Source organism: Salvelinus alpinus, chromosome 21 (assembly GCF_045679555.1).
Source record: "Salvelinus alpinus chromosome 21, SLU_Salpinus.1, whole genome shotgun sequence".
NCBI classification, from domain to species: Eukaryota; Metazoa; Chordata; class Actinopteri; order Salmoniformes; family Salmonidae; genus Salvelinus; species Salvelinus alpinus.
In genome coordinates, this window is record NC_092106.1 from 50,151,737 (window position 1) to 50,176,139 (window position 24,403).

General features: G+C 42.1%; 2 protein-coding genes across 5 annotated transcripts in view; one reads left to right on the forward strand and one right to left on the reverse strand.

Annotated features, from left to right (window-relative positions):
* Positions 1-7,558, forward strand: part of mtus2b (microtubule associated tumor suppressor candidate 2b) — a 153,310-nt gene extending 145,752 nt beyond the window's left edge. For all 4 annotated transcript variants that reach the window (XM_071358123.1, XM_071358126.1, XM_071358125.1 and 1 more), the window contains one exon: positions 423-7,558. In XM_071358123.1, coding sequence (XP_071214224.1) covers positions 423-669 — 247 coding nt within the window. In that variant the 3' untranslated portion in view covers positions 670-7,558. The remainder of the gene's footprint in view (positions 1-422) is intronic.
* A 2,094-nt stretch (positions 7,559-9,652) lies between these two features.
* stoml3a (stomatin (EPB72)-like 3a) overlaps positions 9,653-24,403 on the reverse strand; it is a gene marked incomplete at its 5' end in the record, with an annotated part of 23,264 nt that continues 8,513 nt past the window's right edge. Inside the window, 2 exons of the mRNA XM_071358127.1 lie at positions 9,653-9,898; positions 10,095-10,229. Of these exons, the coding sequence (XP_071214228.1) occupies positions 9,707-9,898; positions 10,095-10,229 (327 nt within the window). The remainder of the gene's footprint in view (positions 9,899-10,094; positions 10,230-24,403) is intronic.

The window sequence follows — 24,403 nt, forward strand, 5'->3', positions numbered from 1 at the left end:
GTCCAGGTAACAGACACCAGCAGAATGGAGACCTGAGGGCCAGGATAGACAAGAACCTAGCCATGTCCAGGTAACAGACACCAGCAGGATCAAGACCTGAGGGCCAGGATAGACAAGAACCTAGCCATGTCCAGGTAACAGACACCAGCAGAATGGAGACCTGAGGGCCAGGATAGACAAGAACCTAGCCCACCCACAGACTCTTTTCAGAGTGTAGTCTGACAACACCTCACCTTTTTAAAGGTGTTCGTTCTGTCTTTTGTTATCTCATAAATAATGTTGTTTTTTACAACCCCTCCCACTCCTCCCCTGCTCCACCCCTCCTCTATCCCTTCTCCACCCTTCCATTCTTTAACCATTCCCCTTCTATCCATCCCCTCTCCTCCACCCTTCCTCCCTCCACCCTCTCTTCTCCCATATAGACAACTCTCGGAGGAGAACGCCAACCTCCAGGAGTCAATGGAGAAGGAGAGCAACGAGAAGAAACGCCTGAGTCGGAACAACGAGGAGCTGCTGTGGCGTCTGCAGAGTCCTCACATGTCCCCCGCCGGCTCTCCCATCCACCGAGCCTCTCCCATCCACCACTCCTCCAACACCTCCTCCCCTGGTCACCACCGTTCCACCGCTGGCCCGGGGTCACCCGCACGACCGCACTCCTACCACCAATGAGACCGCCTCTCCTCAATGCCTCCCCATCGCCTCCATCTCCCTCATCTCCTTTTCCAGATGAGGAGGACGATGATGGAGGAACATTTCTTCCTCCCACTACATCCCTTCATCCATCCACTGACTTCATCCATCCATTGGCTTCATCCATCCACTGACTTCATCCATCCACTGACTTCATCCATCCACTGACTCCATCCATCCACTGACTTCATCCATCCACTGACTTCATCCATCCACTGACTCCATCCATCCACTGACTCCATCCATCCACTGACTCCATCCATCCACTGACTCGTCTTGGGAAGTCCCTTCCTTTTTCTCTCCCTTTTTTTAATATGGAGGATGGAGGAACAGCTCTTCTTCTAGCCACAACGTCTCTCCTTCCGTCCGTTCATCCCTGGAACTCTGGGACAGTTCATCCATCCTTCTTCTCTTTATTTTATCAACGTTCTATCCCCGATGAGGGAGAAATATGTCTCCATCCAGTCAACTCAGAAACGTTTTTCCCCTTTTGTGTGTATTAGTCTCCCTATCTAAGGAGAGTTGGCTTCAATGCTGACCAAACCGGTTTGGGGTGTTCACTTTAGTATCTCTGAGGTGAAACGACCCTCTGTCTGTAGAACGTGTACAGTCCCGTGTTCCACTACCAGATGAATATAGACACAGGCCAAGGCAACTCATCTGTGTGACAAATTCTGAAGTGTCCCAAGTAAGGGCCGAGGGCAGAGTTCCCCTCCATCCATCTGTTTGTATCTCCGCCTTCACGTATTGTAATATCACATGGTCTGTGCTCTCTAACCACGGAGGTTTTGAATGTAGGATTTAAAAAAACAAACATCCTCTCTCTATCAAAAACACACTGATGAACCCTTCCCTTTATGAATTCTATCAAGCAGACAGACTGATGTAGAAGAAGGACTCACTCCGCCATTTTGGATCTCACGGGAGCCTACAGTATCTATCTTCATGTATTTACCTCCAACTGTATCGTCAGCTACTGGTCAGAAACGCAACAATGAATACAAGAAGCGCCTTCCCTGTCCTGCCTTTACTGTCTGCCTTCTGTATACTGTAGGCAGGTCTCTCACCAGCAATATCCTTCTCAAGACCGCCAGGAACTACATGACAGCATTAAGAAACAGTTGCATATCAATTCATGATGTTAGCCTTCATATAGTGCATATTACATTTACATGTTAGTCATTTAGCAGACAGTCTTCTCCAGAGAGACTTACAGGAACAATAAGGGGTAAGTGCCTTGCTCAAGGGCACGTCGGCAGATTGTTTTTTTCTCACCTAGTCAGCTCGGGGACCTTTCGGTTACTGGCTCAAGACTATTGACCGCTAGGCTACCTGCTGCCTCGCATATGAATAGTTACAGTATATAAGTAAGCGGGCACTGCAATTCTACATACTGGTTAAGATCATAAAGTCCTGACACCCCATTTAATCCAGTTAAGCCCTAGACTGCTACTGAGCCACATGAAGGATCAATGTTGGACACAGAAATCTACCGGCTTAACACACAGTCCTAGAAAGACTTGGATGGTCAAGGCATCTGTTCAGTACTTCAGCTGAGGGTCACTGTAGGGCTGTGCATTACCTTACAATAGGGTAAGGTACAATAGGGTAAGGTACTTTATTTTAGGGTACCAAATAGAGCTGTGTAGTACTTTACCTTTGGATCCCAGTAAGGCTGTACAGTACTTTACCTTAGGATCCTGTCTATGGACCCTAAAGTACTGCACAGTACTACTGTCTATGGACCCTAAAGTACTGCACAGTACTACTGTCTATGGACCCTAAAGTAAATAACTACACAGTACTACTGTCTATGGACCCTAAAGTACTGCACAGTGCTACTGTCTATGGACCCTAAAGTACTACACAGTACTACTGTCTATGTACCCTAAAGTAAAGAACTACACTGTACTAATGTCTATAGACCCTAAAGTAAAGTACTACACAGTACTACTGTCTATGGGTCCATAGACAGTAGTACTGTGTAGTACTTTTGGGTCCATAGACAGTTGTACTGTGTAGTACTTTAAGGTACATAGACAGTAGTACTGTGTAGTACTTTAAGGTCCATAGACAGTAGCACTGTGCAGTACTTTAGGATCCATAGACAGTAGGACTGTGTAGTACTTTTGGCTCCATAGACAGTAGTACTGTGTAGTACTTTAGGGTCCATAGACAGTAGTACTGTGTAGTTCTTTACTTTAGGGTCCATAGACAGTAGTACTGTGCAGTACTTTAGGGTCCATAGACAGTAGTACTGTGTAGTTCTTTACTTTAGAGTTAAATTCACAGTTGGGATGTACTTTACGTAGGGCAGTCTTCTGGCAACGCCTGTATTGGACCATGGCAGACTGCCTCTCTGCAATCCTCCGCATCTGTCTTCAGACTACAACGCCTCTACTCTCATTTCGCCTCGTCTTTCCTGTTTACGTATAGGATTTACAACAACCCAGAGAATCATGATGAACTGCTTTACATAGAGGATTTACAACAACCCAGATAATCATGATGAACTGCTTTACATAGAGGATTTACAACAACCCAGAGAATCATGATGAACTGCTTTACATAGAGGATTTACAACAACCCAGATAATCATGTTGAACTGCTTTACGTAGAGGATTTACAACAACCCAGAGAATCATGTTGAACTGCTTTACATAGAGAATTTACAACAACCTAGAGAATCATGATGAACTGCTTTACATAGAGGATTTACAACAACCTAGAGAATCATGATGAACTGCTTTACATAGAGGATTTACAACAACCTAGAGAATCATGATGAACTGCTTTACATAGAGGATTTACAACAACCCAGATAATCATGTTGAACTGCTTTACATAGAGAATTTACAACAACCTAGAGAATCATGATGAACTGCTTTACATAGAGGATTTACAACAACCTAGAGAATCATGATGAACTGCTTTACATAGAGGATTTACAACAACCCAGATAATCATGTTGAACTGCTTTACGTAGAGGATTTACAACAACCCAGATAATCATGATGAACTGCTTTACGTAGAGGATTTACAACAACCTAGAGAATCATGATGAACTGCTTTACATAGAGGATTTACAACAACCCAGATAATCATGTTGAACTGCTTTACGTAGAGGATTTACAACAACCCAGATAATCATGATGAACTGCTTTACGTAGAGGATTTACAACAACCCAGATAATCATGATGAACTGCTTTACGTAGAGGATTTACAACAACCCAGAGAATCATGATGAACTGCTTTACATAGAGGATTTACAACAACCCAGATAATCATGTTGAACTGCTTTACGTAGAGGATTTACAACAACCCAGATAATCATGATGAACTGCTTTACGTAGAGGATTTACAACAACCCAGAGAATCATGATGAACTGCTTTACATAGAGGATTTACAACAGCCCAGAGAATCATGATGAACTGCTTTACATAGAGGATCTACAACATCCCAGAGAATCATGATGAACTGCTTTACATAGAGGATTTACAACAACCCAGAGAATCATGATGAACTGCCAATCAAAATATGTTTTCTCTGATGACATTTGTAACATTTGTAACCAATGATCTTGCTCACTGTAAAGCATGGTGGTGTAGCTGTCTTCCTGTTTTGTTCCCAACAACCTGGTTGTGGGATATTCCCATTCTTAGGGACTCCCACCCACCCAGACGGTCATACAGTATGTCAGTAGGACAATGAATTGAAGTGGATGGTGTCTCGCAAAAGGTTTGACTAACTGTTGTCAAAGAAGTGCAAGCAGTGTTGCAGATGAATGGAAGATAGAGACTCTGTGGTTGATAGAAGATAGAGACTCTGTGGTTGATAGAAGATAGAGACTCTGTGGTTGATAGAAGATAGAGACTCTGTGGTTGATAGAAGATAGAGACTCTGTGGTTGATAGAAGATAGAGACTCTGTGGTTGATAGAAGATAGAGACTCTGTGGTTGATAGAAGATAGAGACTCTGTGGTTGATAGAAGATAGAGACTCTGTGGTTAGAGACTCTGTGGTTGATAGAAGATAGAGACTCTGTGGTTGGTAGAAGATAGAGACTCTGTGGTTGATAGAAGATAGAGACTCTGTGGTTGATAGAATATAGAGACTCTGTGGTTGATAGAAGATAGAGACTCTGTGGTTGATAGAAGATAGAGACTCTGTGGTTGATAGAAGATAGAGACTCTGTGGTTGCATCCAAAAGTAGTGCACTCTAAAGGGTACTTCCGTTCAGGTCCCTTGAAGGAAAAGCCATGAGTAGTGTTCTCACGCCGTACGTCATTAAGCATGGATGGATTAATGAGTTCTTAGGCGAACCGTGCGGCATAAACTACATGTCCCCTTGAAATACATTGACCGTGTAACCTACCACTCTCTGAATGGTATTGACGTGTTGAGAATCACCTTGAAAAGGATAAGGAGTTGATCCCCCATTTTTTATTTATTTTATTTCACCGTTATTTTACCAGGTAAGTTGACTGAGAACACGTTCTCATTTGCAGCAACGACCTGGGGAATAGTTACAGGGGAGAGGAGGGGGATGAATGAGCCAATTGTAAACTGGGGATTATTAGGTGACCGTGATGGTTAAGGGCCAGATTGGGAATTGATGGACAGGTTACTATTAGTATCATAGTTGTTTTCCTGCAGCCCCAGGCCTTAGCACTGATGATGCCCTCATTTATTACGTCTGTATTAGTTAGGTCTGTGATCCTGCAGTGGCTGTGTTTACACAGGCAGCCCATTCTGATCTTTAGTGGCTGTGTTTACACAGGCAGCCCATTCTGATCTTTAGTGACTGTGTTTTACACAGGCAGCCCATTCTAATCTTTTGCACTATTATTGGCAAATGAGCTGATCTGATTGGTCAAAAAAACAAATTAGTGAGGTCAAAAAAACAAATAGTGAAAAGAATATCAGAATTGGGTTATCCTGTGTAAACTCAGCCAATGAGACAAACCTCACGGGATACAGTTACTGATCTGAAGTGAAAGTTCTAGAAGAATGTTCTGGTACCAGTCTGTTATTTTTTATTTACACATTGTGACCATGGTGAATCTACTCTTGTTGTCACTCTCTGTCCAAGTGTACTTATCATTGCATCTCTTTGCGATCAACTCAACAAAAAAAATGGATTTGCTTCCTTTTTGCATAGCCTTGCGTCTTTGTGTGAGTCAAACATTTTTTGAGATCCACAAGTAACATCTAGGCAGCTGTGGAAAATCCATCGTGACTTTCAATCTCTTTTTCTCCATTTGACTGGATGTTTGTCGTGTCATAATACTAGCTAACCAGGAAGTCTTGTTTGGGAAAAATTGTTCAATGGAATATGATTATTCACGATGAATATTGGAAAACAGGAACCATTGTATTCATTTTATTGAACTGTTATACCTCTTGTCTCAAATCAGAGATCAATCTCAGGTCTTGAAGGAATTCCTGACTCATAACAGAAAGCCAAGAGACTGCCATTTATTAATTTAAACATTTTATTATTTTAAACATTTATTTTACATTTATTCATGATTTTTAAATGTGTTATTGTAGTTTTTTGTTGTTGTGGGTTTTGTATTGTGACACAACATATTTAAACCACGTTGTAAAATGTCCACCGGATGTAAAGTATCATACAGTATTTATTATTTTATTTTTTTCTTTAAGAATTTGTTTAACAACACTTAGCAATGTAAAATAAAATCATATTAGTTGATTCAGAGTTAGATGATGTGGTGTAGAAAACCACCACTTTCCCTTGTATAGAATGTCCTATTTACACTGTGTCAATGTAAGCATTTGAAGCAGAGTTACACCGATATCTGGATGATGATATCTACCTAGATATAGATATAGCAGAATAGATATAGACATAGTAGAACTACAGTAGATTGACTGCATGGCTGCAGAGGAGATGATGCCTCCCCAGATACCCTTACCAGACATTAGCCCTTTGAGCTAAAGGCTGATAGCTTAGTAACTGGTTGGTTACATAGGGAAAAGGTATTTAAAATGAGGTTAGCACTTCAGGCTAAAGGCCGATAGTAACTGGGTTAGTAACTGGTTGGTTACATAGGGAGATTTATCTGAAACCTAATGTTCTGTCAGGTTTGGAAGTGTACTGATTGTTCTATGTCTTGTGGATTTGCCCATTATGACCAATAAACTCTAGAACTCTTTAATGTTCCTTCCATTCTAGAACAGAAGGTTGGGTTCCCAGTAGATGTACTCTAGAACTCTTTAATGTTCCTTCCATTCTAGAACAGAAGGTTGGGTTCCCAGTAGATGTACTCTAGAACTCTCTAATGTTCCTTCCATTCTAGAACAGAAGGTTGGGTTCCCAGTAGATGTACTCTAGAACTCTTTAATGTTCCTTCCATTCTAGAACAGAAGGTTGGGTTCCCAGTAGATGTACTCTAGAACTCTTTAATGTTCCTTCCATTCTATAACAGAAGGTTGGGTTCCCAGTAGATGTACTCTAGAACTCTTTAATGTTCTTCCATTCTAGAACAGAAGGTTGGGTTCCCAGTAGATGCATATCTAATGAGGGGTTGTTGTCTCACATGAATGTTGATACCTTGGTTATTGCTATTGTTTTACGTGATGATCATTTTGTTGTAAAGATTGTTTGGAATTCTTCTTCTGCACAGGTTCTGCCATGTTGTTGATATGAAAGCATGTCTCTTCAATAAGTGTGTCTTTTGCGTTGTTTGTTTTTATAAAGAACTTGGTTTCATTTTGTTCCAAACTGCCACCGTAGCTTGGGATGGTAGAAGTTAAACATTGTGGTTTTTATTATGAGACACTAATGTCTGTATATGTGACACTTTGGATTGAAGTATTAAAATATAATGGGAAAAAAAATAAGACTTTGTAAATATAGTGTTTGCTTTTTTCTCCACAGATGTAGAAGTTATGTACTCTAGTATAAATTAGACAGTGTGTATGGCTCTACAACATCATGTTGTTGCTATTTCACCTACTAGATAGGTGTAAGTAACGGCCATTTCACCCACCGGATAGGTGTAAGTAACGGCCATTTCACCCACCGGATAGGTGTAAGTAACGGCCATTTCACCCACCGGATAGGTGTAAGTAACGGCCATTTCACCTACCGGATAGGTGTAAGTAACGGCCATTTCACCCACCGGATAGGTGTAAGTAACGGCCATTTCACCCACCGGATAGGTGTAAGTAACGGCCATTTCACCCACCGGATAGGTGTAAGTAACGGCCATTTCACCCACCGGATAGGTGTAAGTAACGGCCATTTCACCCACCGGATAGGTGTAAGTAACGGCCATTTCACCTACCGGATAGGTGTAAGTAACGGCCATTTCACCCACCGGATAGGTGTAAGTAACGGCCATTTCACCCACCGGATAGGTGTTAGTAACGGCCATTTCACCTCCTGAATAGGTGTAAGTAATGGCCATTTCACCTACCGGATAGGTGTAAGTAACGGCCATTTCACCTACCGGATAGGTGTAAGTAACGGCCATTTCACCCACCGGATAGGTGTAAGTAACGGCCATTTCACCCACCGGATAGGTGTAAGTAACGGCCATTTCACCTCCTGGATAGGTGTAAGTAACGGCCATGTCACCTACCGGATAGGTGTAAGTAACGGCCATTTCACCTCCTGGATAGGTGTAAGTAACGGCCATTTCACCCACCGGATAGGTGTAAGTAACGGCCATTTCACCTCCTGGATAGGTGTAAGTAACGGCCATTTCACCTCCTGGATAGGTGTAAGTAACGGCCATTTCACCTCCTGGATAGGTGTAAGTAACGGCCATTTCACCTCCAGGATAGGTGTAAGTAACGGCCATTTCACCTCCTGGATAGGTGTAAGTAACGGCCATTTCACCCACCGGATAGGTGTAAGTAACGGCCATTTCACCTCCTGGATAGGTGTAAGTAACGGCCATTTCACCCACCGGATAGGTGTAAGTAATGGCCATTTCACCTCCTGGATAGGTGTAAGTAACGGCCATTTCACCCACCGGATAGGTGTAAGTAACGGCCATTTCACCTCCTGGATAGGTGTAAGTAACGGCCATTTCACCTCCTGGATAGGTGTAAGTAACGGCCATTTCACCTCCTGGATAGGTGTAAGTAACGGCCATTTCACCTCCTGGATAGGTGTAAGTAACGGCCATTTCACCCACCGGATAGGTGTAAGTAACGGCCATTTCACCTCCTGAATAGGTGTAAGTAACGGCCATTTCACCTCCTGGATAGGTGTAAGTAACGGCCATTTCACCCACCGGATAGGTGTAAGTAACGGCCATTTCACCTCCTGGATAGGTGTAAGTAACGGCCATTTCACCTCCTGGATAGGTGTAAGTAACGGCCATTTCACCTACCGGATAGGTGTAAGTAACGGCCATTTCACCTCCTGGATAGGTGTAAGTAACGGCCATTTCACCTCCTGGATAGGTGTAAGTAACGGCCATTTCACCCACCGGATAGGTGTAAGTAACGGCCATTTCACCTCCTGGATAGGTGTAAGTAACGGCCATTTCACCTCCTGGATAGGTGTAAGTAACGGCCATTTCACCTCCTGGATAGGTGTAAGTAACGGCCATTTCACCTACCGGATAGGTGTAAGTAACGGCCATTTCACCTCCTGGATAGGTGTAAGTAACGGCCATTTCACCTCCTGGATAGGTGTAAGTAACGGCCATTTCACCTACCGGATAGGTGTAAGTAACGGCCATGTCACCTACTAGATAGGTGTAAGTAACGGCCATTTCACCTCCTGGATAGGTGTAAGTAACGGCCATTTCACCTCCTGGATAGGTGTAAGTAACGGCCATTTCACCTCCTGGATAGGTGTAAGTAACGGCCATTTCACCTCCTGGATAGGTGTAAGTAACGGCCATTTCACCTCCTGGATAGGTGTAAGTAACGGCCATTTCAGCCATGCTACTTTCACCTATCCAGTCCTATCAGATCTGTGAAGGAGGGTAAAAGGGGAGGGAAGATGCAACACTGCGTCTCTGTGACCCTTCATTTCCTGTGCATGAAGTGGCTGACCACGTCGATGGGCAGAGGGAAGATGATGGTGGAGTTCTTCTCTGCAGCGATGGCGGTGAGGGTCTGGAGGTATCTCAGCTGGAGGCCTGATGGAGACTCGGAGATCACTAGAGATGCCTCCTTCAGGGCCCTGGAGGCATTCATCTCCCCCTCCGCCGCTATCACCTAGGGAGAGGAAGGGGTAAGAAACATACAGATGGATTTTCAGTATGGAGAAACATTAATCTCCCCCTCCGCCGCTATCGCCTAGAGAAGAGGGACTCTATTGATGAAAACAGTTACCATTAAATAAGTGTATTTATTTCACATTGTACATCTCAGTTGACTGTCTTCTACAGTTGTCTGAAGTGTGTCTCCACACCTTAGCCCTGGCCTCACGGCTGGCTTCTGCCTCTGCAGCCATGGCTCTCTGCAGCTGGTGGGGCAGCTTCACGTCCTTAATCTCCACACGCTCCACCTTGATACCCCACGGGTCAGTGGCCTCGTCCAGAGACTCCTATGGAAGGGGTAGTAGGGTCAGCAAACAGAGAAACATTAGTCGGTCCAGAGCTATCATACAGCTAACGAAATAGCTACACCTACTAGTGTATTTGTCCAGAACAGATGAGTTCGATGTGGGATTAGACTCTATTCATCCACAACAGGTAAAGGACAGATCGAAATGTACTGTTCAAGGTGTCATTAAAAAAATGCAACCCCTCCCCCCCTTCTCCCCAACTATAAAAATATTTTCACTAGACCCTCCCCGTGTACTGTTAAATAAATGGAACACCCTCCTCCTCTTGGAATTAACTCAAAATAATGTTGAAGACCATAACTGTGGAGACCCTGTGGCCTATAAACGTGGATATGCTTTGTGGCACAGTTGATGTCACACAGGGCTACGGCCAGAAGGTTGAGTGTTCGCCATGACAACCACAGATGAGCTCATTCTCCCTGCCTGTTTCATTACTTCATGATCAGAGCCGGATGCAGACAATCATCAGCTAGGGGGGGAATAAAACATTTTGATGCCATATTTACAATTATATAAAATACACTACTACATCACCAAAAATATGTGGACACCTGCTCGTTGAACATCTCATTCCAAAATCATGGGCATTAATATGGAGTTGGTCCCCCTCTTTGCTGCTATAACAGCCTTCACTCTTCTGGGAAGGCTTTCCACTAGATGTTGGAACATTGCTGTGGGGACTTGCTTCCATTCAGCCACAAGAGCATTAGTGAGGTCGGGAACACTGATGTTGGGCGATTAGGCCTGGCTCGCAGTCGGAAATCCAATTCATCCCAAAGGTGTTTTATGGGGTTGAGGTCAGGGCTCTGTGCAGACCAGTCAAGTTCTTCCACACCAATTTCGACAAACCATTTCTGTATGGACCTCGCTTTGTGCACGGGGGCATTGTCATGCTGAAACAGGAAAGGGCCTTCCCCAAACTGTTGCCACAAAGTTGGAAGCAGAGAATCATCTAGAATGTCATTGTATGCTGTAGCGTTAAGATTTCCCTTCACTGGAACTAAGGGGCCTAGCCCGAACCATGAAAAACAGCCCCAGACCATTATTCTTCCTCCACCCAACTTTAAAGTTGGCACTATGCATTCGGGCAGGTAGCGTTCTCCTGGCATCCGCCAAACCCAGATTCCTCCATTGGACTGCCAGATGGTGAAGTGTGATTTATCACTCCAGTGCATGCGTTTCCACTGCTTCATAATCCAATGGCGGCGAGCTTTACACCACTCCAGCCGATTCTTGGTATTGCGCATGGTGATCTTAGGCTTGTGTGCGGCTGCTTGGCCACGGAAACCCATTTCATGAAACTCAATTATTGTGCTGACGTTGCTTCCAGAGGCAGTTTGGAACTCGTGGACAGATGATTTTTTACACGCTAGGTGCTTCAGCACTCGGCAGTAACGACATGTGAGTTTGTGTGGCCTACCACTTCGCAGCTGAGCCGTTGTTGCTCCTAGACGTTCCCACTTCACAATAACAGCACTTACAGTTGACTGGGACAGCTCTAGCAGGGCAGAAATTTGACAAACTGACTTGTTGGAAAGATGGCATCCTATGACGGTGACACATTGAAAGTCACTGATCTCTTCAGTAAGGCCATTCTACTGATTGCATGGCTGTGTGCTCAGTTTTATACACCTGTACAATCTTCAACAGTTAAATTAAATGTTTTGTTGTCCTGATCATCATTGTAATGACATGCTTGAATAATATAGGACTAGAATAAGATGCAGATGGCTTTCTAGTCTCTTCGTGAAGATTGAATGGCTACAGGTCTGAACAAATAAACAGCTCTAGCCTACCGCCATCCTGCGTTCTCTCTTCTTTCAGGCTCCCACGGCTGTGGCCATGAGTTCTATTGGCTTCTGTATAACAGCTATAGCCTACCGCCATCCTGCGTTCTCTCTTCTTTCAGGCTCCCACGGCTGTGGCCATGAGTTCTATTGGCTTCTGTATTTAACATTCAGCAAACAAGAGCTTGCTTCCCTCTTCCAATAGTCTATTCGTATAAGAAATGCTAAAAATAAGTTCTTCCAGCAAACTATTCTAGTCTAGCTTTTCCTGGGATTCCAGAGAGAGAAAGACTGTGACAGAGTGGTCGCGTGCGCACAAAGAAAGGAGAACTCTCCCCGGGGTTCCCGTCAGCTTCTCCGGGATCGGTTATGTTACTGCACTGGACGCCTGAGGCATCCGTCTCCGCCACTCCGGATTCGGGGATCTGAACCGACTCCCTTTCGACGGAGGCCATCGCCCCTCCCTTCCGAACGGCGTTCGCCCATCTATTAGGACTGAATGATCCATGCTCAACTGCTGTTCACATGGAACCCTTCTCCACTTCGGCCTTCAAAGTTCTCGTTTGAATATTTGCTCCGTTCATCTTTCCCTCGATCCTGACTAGTCTCCCAGTCCCTGCTGCTGAAAAACATTCCTACAGCATGATGCTGCCACCACCATGCTTCACCGTAGGGATGGTGCCAGGTTTCCTCCAGACGTGACGCTTGGCATTCAGGCCAAAGAGTTCAAACTTGGTTTTATCAGACCAGGGAATCTTGTTTCTTATGGTCTGAGTGTCCTTTAGGTGCCTTTTGGCAAACTTCAAGTGGGCTGCCTTTTACTGAGGAGCCACCAGCTCTAGGAAGAGTCTAGATGGTTCCTAACTTCTTCCATTTAAGGAAAATGGAGACCTTCAATGCTGCAGAAAAGTGTAGTACCCTTCCCCAGATCTGGGCCTCGACACAATCCTGTCTCGGAGCTTTACGGACAATTCTTTCAACCTCGTGGCTTGGTTTTTGCTCTGACATGAGCTGCCAACTGTGGGACCTTATAGAGACAGGTGTTTGCCTTTCCAAATCATGTCCAATCAATTGAATTAACCACAGGTGGACTCCAATCAAGTTGCAGAAACATCTCAAGGATGATCGATCAATGGAAACGGGAAACAGTTTCGAGTCTCATAGCAAAGGGTCTGAATACTTATGTAAATAAGGTAATATATATTTGCAAACATAAAAATAAAAAAAACTTTTCATTATGGGATATTGTGTGTAGATTGATGAGTTTTTTTTTAATCCTTTTTTTATTTTTATTTTTTTAGATTTGGCAAATATCCCTTGTTTATTGATAGCGCTGGCTACGCCATGTTGGATCTGAAAACATATGGATGTCTGGTCAATTTCTTCCCAGTCACGTTGTCCGGAGCCAACTTTTCCTATAGGAAACCCTAAAATGCTCATATTGTTTATTTGCAGATTTTAGAATATTCCCATGAACATCTGTCACCATGGAAACCTAGCTATAGACACCCTAAAGACTCTGGCAGGTGCGCTAGTCCAGTGTCACTTTGATTATGCCTGCACATCCTGATTCACCACTAGGCCAAACATCTAAAGAATAATCTACAGATAACGGTTGAATTTTTCCCCCTGTATTTTACAATGATTCCATCCCGAGAATAATCACTTTTCTCCCCAAATCGGAAGTGTCATTCTAAAGCATATGTCTGGATTTGAGTAGAGCTTTGATCGGCAATACCTTAGTATTAACCAGCCACTTCAGCACCAGCTCCCCGCTGAGGATGCGCCACAACCAGCCACGCTAGTGTTTGTTGGCTCCACCTCGGTCCGTCTCGGTTACTGTAGTGCAGTCTTAGTGCCAGCATTGGTTTGTGGTGGTATGTAGACAGTTACGAAAAATACAGATGAAAACTATCTTGGTAAATAATGTGGTCTAAAGCTTATCATGAGATTCTCTACCTCAGGCGAGCAAAACCTTGAGACTTCCTTAGATTTTCGTGCACCAGCTGTTATTTACAAATATACGTAGACTGCCACCCCTTGTCTTACCAGACGCCGCTGTTCTATCCTGCCGAAAAAGCACAAAACCTGTCAGCTGTATGTTATTCATGTCATCGTTCAGTCACGACTCGGTGAAGCATAAGATATTAGTTTTTAATGTCCCGTTTGTAGAATATATACGTGATCGTAGTTTGTCTATTTTATTATCGATTGATTGTACGTTGGCTAATAGGACCGATGGTAAAGGTAGATCACCTTCTCGGCGACGGTTCCTTACAAGGCACCCGAATCTTTGTCCACGATACCTACGTCTCTTTCTCCTGCGAATGACGGGGATGAGGGCTTTATCTAGAAACTATTTTCGGACATAAGATACGGTGGCAGAAACATTATGTACAAAATAACTTACAAATTACATGAAAAAACACACACAATAGCACAATTGGTTAAGGGGTCGTAAAAAACAGCAGTCATTTCCTTTCGGGCCATTCTTAAAATTAATTATCAGAAGTAAAATTACAGACAGACTTGCCTGTGTTTACTGTGCCTTTCTAGACCTTATAAACTGTTGAGAGTAGATCCACAATGGATTCAAAATCAAATTATTCAAATGACATTTTCACTGCAGCCTAGAGTAGAATTTTGGTCTCACTTGAAAACAATAATACAGTTATTAATTATATTGTGGTTGTTGCTAATTTAGTCTTGGTAGAATAATTATATTGTCCCTAAACAAGATCAATAGGGGAGCTTTCTGACCTGTGTGTTTCTTGTCTTCACTGTTCCTATTTGTTCATATTGAAAATTGATGCAGCTTCGAATGCTTTTATATATGGTATGATTGTTAGTTAGTCTATTGCAGATCTGGACAAACGATAAACCTACCACTATTGTCACTATGAATGGTGGATAGAGGGCGGGATAGACCGTTAGACTTGTAGACAATACCGATCGGTGGTAAAAAATTAGCACATGGAAAAGCCTAGGTCATAAGCGAAGTACCTTGATATAGAGGAGGAGCATGCAAGCAGATGAGGAAATGTGACTAGGATGGAATACATTATATAGTAAAACCTGTAGAAGAGTGACTGTTAACCAGGGAAGAAAACGCACTCAACCCTCCCTGTGCCCAATAACAAACCACTCAACCCTCCCCTGTGCCAAATAACAAACCACTCAACCCTCCCCTGTGCCCAATAACAAACCACTCAACCCTCCCCTGTGGCCAATAACAAACCACTCAACCCTCCCCTGTGCCCAATAACAAACCACTCAACCCTCACCTTTGGCCAATAACAAACCACTCAACTCCCTTGTGCCCAATAACAAACCACTCAACCCTCCCCTGTGGCCAATAACAAACCACTCAACCCTCCCCTGTGCCCAATAACAAACCACTCAACCCTGCCCTTTGGCCAATAACAAACCACTCAACCCTCCCCTTTGGCCAATAACAAACCACTCAACCCTGCCCTTTGGCCAATAACAAACCACTCAACCCTCCCCTTTGGCCAATAACAAATGTCGTGGAAAATCATTTTCAAATACAACGCTTACCAGAACTTTTAAAATCAAACATGCTCTTTATTACAACTGTACAGCCCACCGGCATGTCCCCGCGGAACACACCCCGCGGAACACACCCCCCGCGGAACACACACCCCGCGGAACACACACCCCGCGGAACACACACACCGCTTCCCAACCCCGGTTCCAACATTTATACATAAATAGCATATGGGTCCACCCCATATGCAAATAAGCATACTTCCCCTAATTTTCCCTGCCATCATTATCTTTTTAGTTCAGGCTTCCTGCTTGTTCACGCCTACTAACGCCCATTATCTGCTTTCAGTTAAATTATAATAGTGGCCAGACCCATGCTTGTCTTAAAAATAATCTATGTCCATCTACCCTCTAGGCCTATGACTCAACCCTGTATTTAATTCAATGCCCCAGCATGTTCTCTGGTATGTCCTTATTGGAATTGGCAGACTCTATGTCTCTTCTTGTCATTAGTGTCCAGTTGCCTTAAGCATATTTCTCTGGTATGTGTGCTTTTAGTGGAATGTGTAGACTATAAGTCTAGTGTGTCCAATTATTCTAGGTGCCCATGTGTCTGGTCAGTCTGTCAGCACAATGGAGAAAATAAGAGGGCCAGAACGTCTCTTAGTATATCTCCATTACCACAGTCTCATGATAAATGTGAACATGTGGTTCGTTACTTTAATGTTCAGCTATCTTTTATATTTATATTTTATCCATGTGTTTTATGTTACTACTACAATCCCCCCTCTGGGGCTATTTAGCCACATAAATGATACAAATAAGACTTTGGGATAGTAAATTAAAATACCTATGATAAACAAGAAAATACAAAAAATAAAAACAAAGTGAAGCATATAAACCAACTAGACCAAACATCTCCAATGTGAAATAGGAGTAAAAGAACCAATCAGAAACATTAAAGAAAACCAACTAGACCAAACATCTCCAATATTCATAAGAGTAAAAGATCAAATTTGGTATAAAAATATAATTAATCCATTCTAAGTTCATATTTGGTGTTATCCACAAAAATATAGATTCAAATCCTGATTTAACCTCATCTCTGGCCTTGAAATCCCTAGGTAGACCTCTAAGCAGTCCAATTGCATTAAGGTATACCTCAGGATCCTTATCATAAGCCATTTTAACTCTAGGTTTAACATAGTCATCATGGAGTGATTCAATAATAGTAACCTATTTAATTGCTTCTAACTAAGGCACAAAGATCAATCCATCCATCAGGCAATACATTCAACAGTTAGTTTTTTCCACACATCCAGAAACTATCAGCAATACCTCTGTCTTGATTTTTCAACATATTAAGAGATGGCGCAACCTGAGTTATGTAACTACACAACCCTTTTCTATTCATAATCAATCCTTTATCATTACTTTTACGAACTCCCGCATTCTCTAGCACCCAAATAGTATCACATTCTACAGTGGTGTTTCCTACATCAATTCCTTCAGTGTGGTGTCTGTAAAAACATTCATATTTTCCTTTAACCACAGTACTTCTGTCTAACTGGGGTCCATTTAATTCAGTTCTAATTTCATAGGCAGCACAATCATTGTCTCCCAACTTAGTCTCGTTTAACATGGCTCTGCCTCTAGTGCTCCCTTGAGCAATCCTACATTCAATGTCACACAAGGAAATAGAATACTTTCTATTGGTACAATGGTCATTTTTCCAACTTACACAGTTTTTAAATGATGCTGGTTCAGAGACTATTAAAAGATCAGACAAAGGTGATTTTCTACACAAAATACAATTGTCCATTCTGTGTTTGTTTGCCATAGACTTAACCCATTTGTACCACTCGTTCTTCACTACTTCTTCTCGTGTGCTGTCCTTGAGTGGTTCTAATATATCTAATTCTGTCGCTTTTTCAATGTTCTTATCTTGAGGTAGATCATTAGAGTTTATCAGAAAGTTCCAAATGTCAGTAAAAAACTCTCCTGACTGATGTCTCAGGTTGCTTTGTTGGCACGGTGGTCTGCTTGGTAAGGGCAGTCGATGTCATCTAGTGGTAACTACTGTGGTCGTCACAGCAGCCGCCACCCTTGTTGTTGTCACAGGTTCTTCCTGTTCAGGTGCAGGGGTAGGTCTTCACCTTCCACTGGTTCAATCTTGTTCATGATGAGCACCTACTCGTCTTTTTCTTTGATTCATGTCAGGTCACATCCTTTCGGGTCCCAAACGACTTCTCCCTTTGTTTGGTGATGTGTCCATCCACAGAGTGCAATCTCCGATAAGGGTTTGATCCTTATGATTGAGATAGACTTCAGTTCTCCTGCTTCTGTTATACATTGAGGTGGAACATAGATTCTAACCTTGTCAGTCTTTTTGGATTGTTCGGCTGATTCCATTCTTCTCTTCCTGCTCCCACCATACATCTTGATTGTGCATTAGTCTGTTGTTTCTATACTAGCATTCACTGTTGCTTCTGTTATGTCAATGTCATTATTCTTTTGTTGTTCTAACATCAATTGTCTGTAAAGGAGGCCATTCAAAAGTTTAAAAGTCAATTGTGGGGTAATCCCCATTTTCTTCAGCTTGCGGGACTTTTCCTCCTCTTTCTTCACCTGAAGCTCCCTCCTCAGGCCGGACTTAGCTTCCATCTGGAAGGGTTTCAATTTTTAGGAAAGAAACGTTCTTATTCTGTTCCTTGTGAGGCCTCTCCTCCTCTTCTGGGTGCATTAGTCGGTGCACGTGTCATATTTTGGCTTTCACTTGATTTACTGTTTTCTTGGCTCCTCCCTGGCATCTCAATCGTTTCCGCTGCTCCTGCTCCCTCCAGGCTCCCTCCTAGTGAATCAGCATCCTCTGTGTCCTCATCTCTATGTGGTTGTGTCCTTCTCTCTGTTGGGACTCAGCTGCAGTGGTTCAGATGGTATCACGTCTGGCTTCTTTTCACTTGGACGGCCGTTCTTGTTGCTTTGGCCACCTCATAGGGTCCATCTCTCCTCGGTTGATCCCACTTCCTCCGGATCCCTCCAACGTGGACTAGATCTCCTGGTACCACTGAGAGAGGTCCTTCTGGTCCCCTTGGATCATCAAACGCAGAACCTCTCATCCTGGTTCAGGTTTCTGCCTACTTTCTGTGAAGCATTCATACTTAGAGACTTATGGCCTCTGTTCTAAGATTGCACCATACATCCTCTTACTTCCATCACTCATCACACAACAAACAGACATTCAGGCTGAAGCTGGCGAACCCCTCTCCTTCTGGTTTCCTAAACATAAGACTTGGAAAACAACAGACAAAACATAACAGCATTGACAATGTTATGTGTTATGCATAAATATATTCATGCAAACTGAAATCTGAGACCATGACAATTCCCACTCTCTCTTTACCTGACTCTATGCCTCCAGGATACTTTTCTGCTGGACTCCACAAAAATAAAAGCCCTAAAAAGCTTCCTCATGCTTCCACCCAGTCTTCCCCTTTCGGCCACAGGTTCTGAGAGGTGTTCCCAAATCATGTCATTTTTACTTAGTTTCCCATCTACTCCATTTCAACTGATAATCATGTGCATAACCTACAATTAACATTCTCTCTTCTTGAATTAATTCAACACTGTATATGCTTTCATATCAATCCCTTTAACATGTTTGTTTAGAGTATAATATCCTATCATCCATTCTCTTTCACATGATGTATTAAAAATAAAACATGTAGCCTCCAAACTCAACCCAGTATGTCTATAGTGGAATCTAATCTCTCTCTCTTTCTCTCTCTGATTCCACATCCTCTGTCATGGTGTTTTCAAGCTCACCCATTATTCAGCTGGACCTTACTTCTCGTGAGACTTATACACCCACCAAAGAGAGACATAAAGAACTTTACCACTGCAGTGTTGTAAGAAGTATACCACCAGCCTGGTGTATCTTGATGTACACTCAGTCTCCAGAATGCAGCCCAAGCCCTTCCATTTCTGGCTGTTTTTTCCTGAGGACATACACACTAACACATGGGTTATTTCCTGACAACATTAGCAAGATCACTAAATCTTAAGTTTTAATAATAGCCCTATGTAACCATTCTGCCTCAAATACCTGGCCTCCTGACACAGAAATATTCATAATGATAATCAAATGATGGTCCCTACAGCAACTGCTGTAAAATACATTCTTAAAACATTCTCAAATCTTTTCTAATCAATTTAAAATAGATATCAGTCCCCCCTTAGGAACATATTCACAACCTTATGTTCCTCAAAACACAAATAAATTGACCAAACGAGAAAAAGAGAAAAAGAAATTACAATAATTGCACAGTTGCAATATTACCACTATTTGTAATGTAATTAAACCTGGGGAAAACGTCCATCCTTTTCAATCTATGCCAATGTTATTGTTGGTCTCTTTCTTCTACATTCTTGGGTATCATCGCACAACAGACTACCTTTATAGTCAATCAAACAATACAATTTATCATTACAATTCCAATGACATTAGAAAACAAAAGAAACAAAAAACCGATAATCAAATATTCTGGAAGTTTTGTCAACCTCCTTGTCCCAGGATTAGATTCCAGAGCGGCCCTAGGCCTATTAAATTCAAACAGTGCTATATCTAAATAACTAAACAGTTATGTTTATTGTTTATACATTTACCAACCCAATATTCAGGATAACAATCCTTAGTGTTTACTTTAACTCAAATTGGACCTGATCAATTCAATACACATCATCCCTTTAATAATTAACATTTAAACTAAACACTTTTATTACCAGTATTATCTATTTTCCCAATAGCCCTTTTGTCTCAGTTTTTCTTACATGAGTGGCCTGGTAATAAAAGTTCAATACCCCAATTCCTTTAATTCATAATACACCCTGGCCCATATCATTTCAACATGTCTATTATTTGATACAGTTCACAGGTCATCAGACACAGTTGTCCCTCACTATTCAGTCGATTAGGGCGGGTATGAGCTCCACACCCACTAGTGGTGATATTCTCTCCCATGCCCTAAAGCATTCTGACGTCACCTTTCATGACAACTCCCTTATTCTACTGGTGATCTCCCAGATGAATTACAGATGATGTAGTTATCAACAAAACCCTTACATAATCCCACACTCCAATAAACCCTTTAGAAAAACTTTCAACACTTTTTATATGCATAATGAACAAAACACATTTGTGTATTCCCCCAAAGACCATAACCCCAAAGAACTGATAGTTTTACCTATGAACCCATGTTATATCGAAAATAAAAATTAAAATAAACCTATTCGAATAACTTATTCAATTTAAGGGTACAACTCTTCATAATTTTCCCAGGGACATAATAGATTTTCAAAGTAATTATACAGTTTGAATAGAGTCAGGTGTCTTAAACATTTTATAAGTATATCCCACCTGTTCCAACAATTTCTAGTAAAAGGTGATCAGTCTTTCACAAGAAATTCCTAGGATTCAGGGCATTTTGAGACCATTAATATGTTTCCACTCCCCCTTTCTTTAGGAGCAACTTAAATACATTTTTCAAAAACATGTTCATCCTTTTGCATACCCAATTTGAAACTGAATTGGAAAAAACCCTTCCAATAAACCTACTAATGTATATTCATTCCCAGTACATGGTGCACTTAGTAGTAAATCATAAGCCAATAATCGCAAAGGGACTGGACTCACTCATCCAGAACTCCATGTTTTAGCCTTATCCAGATATTTTTATTTTTAAAGCGGCTGACTTTAATTAACTGCTTTCCACAGTAATGCAGTCTCCAATGACATTGTTGACCAGAGAAGATTAAAAAACCCTTTTTTTCCCTTATTCTTTCTGGAAAAGAAAGTGTACATATTGTTAATATTCACAACGTTACCTTTTAGTCAGCAAACCAATAATTTTACTTATCCATAGATTTTATTCTAAAGCGTCTTTAACAGTTCCAGAGAATTGTGGTATAGAATGTCTAACAATTAAAATTCCATCGTTATTTTACTAGATGTCAAACGTGATCCAATACTTCTTCTTGACCACATATAAACTGTAATCTCTATGAAACACTCATTGTTCGCTCAGAGACTATACACCGACAAGTAAAAAATTCCATTCTCACTAACCTCAAACCAATTAGTTGTTTGTTATTTTGACAAGGAAATAAACTCTTGTATAGCGGCATTTCCTACTACCGCACTAAGTTCTAGTGTCACCTTACACTAATTTTCCCCATAACCCGCTATATCCATATTCAAAACAGGGAGCTATTTTCTCATTTGTTCTTAGATCTTGTCAATAGTTCTGCCAATCACCCGCACGTCTGCGAGGACTAGAGGAACCACACACACAACCTCATCGCAATGTATTTTCTGATGATAGAATGTTGACATCAGAACGCCTACAAATCGAGCTTCACATTTTGGTCCCATGCGACTATTTATTTATTTATTTTTCCTAAATACTCCCATGTATTTCTACACCTTTTATTTACTATTTTTCCGAGTTAGAGCCAATCTCCTTTCCAATTAATAATTCATTTGTCACATCACTTAATTTCTTTTATCGAAGCCTACTCTATACAGTACATACATTATTTCTGAATACTACAGCATCAACTCTACTCTGTCACAGGAGAGCTGCGCGCTCCCTCTCCTGGACGTTCTGCCTACATACACACACAACTCATCTTTCCTTCCTAATCTTCTATTTTTACACAGATCTACTCATTTCTTACAACATTATCATTCATCCTTTTATGTTTCATCCGTTCATTCAATCCCTTTGTTTTTACCTCAAAACAACTCAGTCTTTCTTTATTGACTTAATTCACTTCCTTCTACATAAGCCTAGACTTCTACAATATGACGAGACTACTGTCTAATCGGATCAGCTTGTCTTCATATCCTATTCAACCCCCAATACTTATCTTTTCTTCTATTCTTAGAGTAGTATTGTGGCATGACCTACTGAATTACCAAACCCTGGTAGCTAGACAGAGCGGTTTTTTATTCGCAGGATTTCTTTTGCATTTGAACGCCGCACAATCGGGCCAACGTTTTTCCTGCACCTACTACTTCACTCATACAGTCCTCATTTCAGAGCGGAAACTATGAATATTTATTTAACTACTGATTTATGTTTTGACCGTATAAGTTACTTTTGCAGTTGAACGCCGCACAATCGGGCTAACGTTTTCCTACAACCTACTAATTTATGCTTTGACCGTATAAGTTACTTTTGCAGTTGAACGCCGCACAATCGGGCTAACGTTTTCCTACAACCTACTGTTTTATGCTTTGACTGTATAAGCTACTTTTTCAGTTGAACGCCGCACAATCGGGCTAACGTTTTCCTACAACCTACTGTTTTATGCTTTGACTGTATAAGCTACTTTTTCAGTTGAACGCCGCACAATCGGGCTAACGTTTTCCTACAACCTACTGTTTTATGCTTTGACTGTATAAACTACTTGTTGTAGCCCTGCGCCGCTCAACTAGAGAGTACAAACAGTTGCGCCGATCAGCCCACACAAGGCTGCTCAAAATGAATGGTCCGACGAGAGGGGCAGTCCGAATCACACACACCCAACACGAGTCGCCCGCTCAGGTTGACTGAGGTGTGTTTACGCACATCCCAAAACAGATCCTGATACGGTCGAACCCGGCCAAGCAGAATCAGACGGAACAACTCCCCCAATCAAACCAGACACATGAACCTGTCTCGAGCAGTCCAACCAGAACAAATGCCCGCTCCCCCCAGCCAAACACCCGACACAATCAAAGTTCACAGTTCCAGTTCACTCAATCTCCAGACATGCGCATTCATACAAAACCCAAACTCACACATGCATGCACATTTATTTGAATTCAAAAGTTCTTTCGTTTTTATCGTTTTTAGGAAATTTGAGAGAGAGACCTACATGACATTCCTCCCGCTGAGACAGGACTCTGAAGCAATCCACACAAACATTTCAACTATTGTAAGAACTTGCTTACCGTATATAGTTGGGTGGCCACCTCTGTTTGTTTAGATTGTCCAAAGAACCCGCCAGCCAAGAACGTCTCCGTCCCTGTCACTCCTGGGACCAGCTCGCCAATTATGTCGTGGAAAATCATTTTCAAATACAACGCTTACCAGAACTTTTAAAATCAAACATGCTCTTTATTACAACTGTACAGCCCACTGGCATGTCCCCGCGGAACACACCCCGCGGAACACACCCCCCGCGGAACACACACCCCGCGGAACACACACCCCGCGGAACACACACCGCTTCCCAACCCCGGTTCCAACATTTATACATAAATAGCATATGGGTCCACCCCATATGCAAATAAGCATACTTCCCCTAATTTTCCCTGCCATCATTATCTTTTTAGTTCAGGCTTCCTGCTTGTTCACGCCTACTAACGCCCATTATCTGCTTTCAGTTAAATTATAATAGTGGCCAGACCCATGCTTGTCTTAAAAATAATCTATGTCCATCTACCCTCTAGGCCTATGACTCAACCCTGTATTTAATTCAATGCCCCAGCATGTTCTCTGGTATGTCCTTATTGGAATTGGCAGACTCTATGTCTCTTCTTGTCATTAGTGTCCAGTTGCCTTAAGCATATTTCTCTGGTATGTGTGCTTTTAGTGGAATGTGTAGACTATAAGTCTAGTGTGTCCAATTATTCTAGGTGCCCATGTGTCTGGTCAGTCTGTCAGCACAATGGAGAAAATAAGAGGGCCAGAACGTCTCTTAGTATATCTCCATTACCACAGTCTCATGATAAATGTGAACATGTGGTTCGTTACTTTAATGTTCAGCTATCTTTTATATTTATATTTTATCCATGTGTTTTATGTTACTACT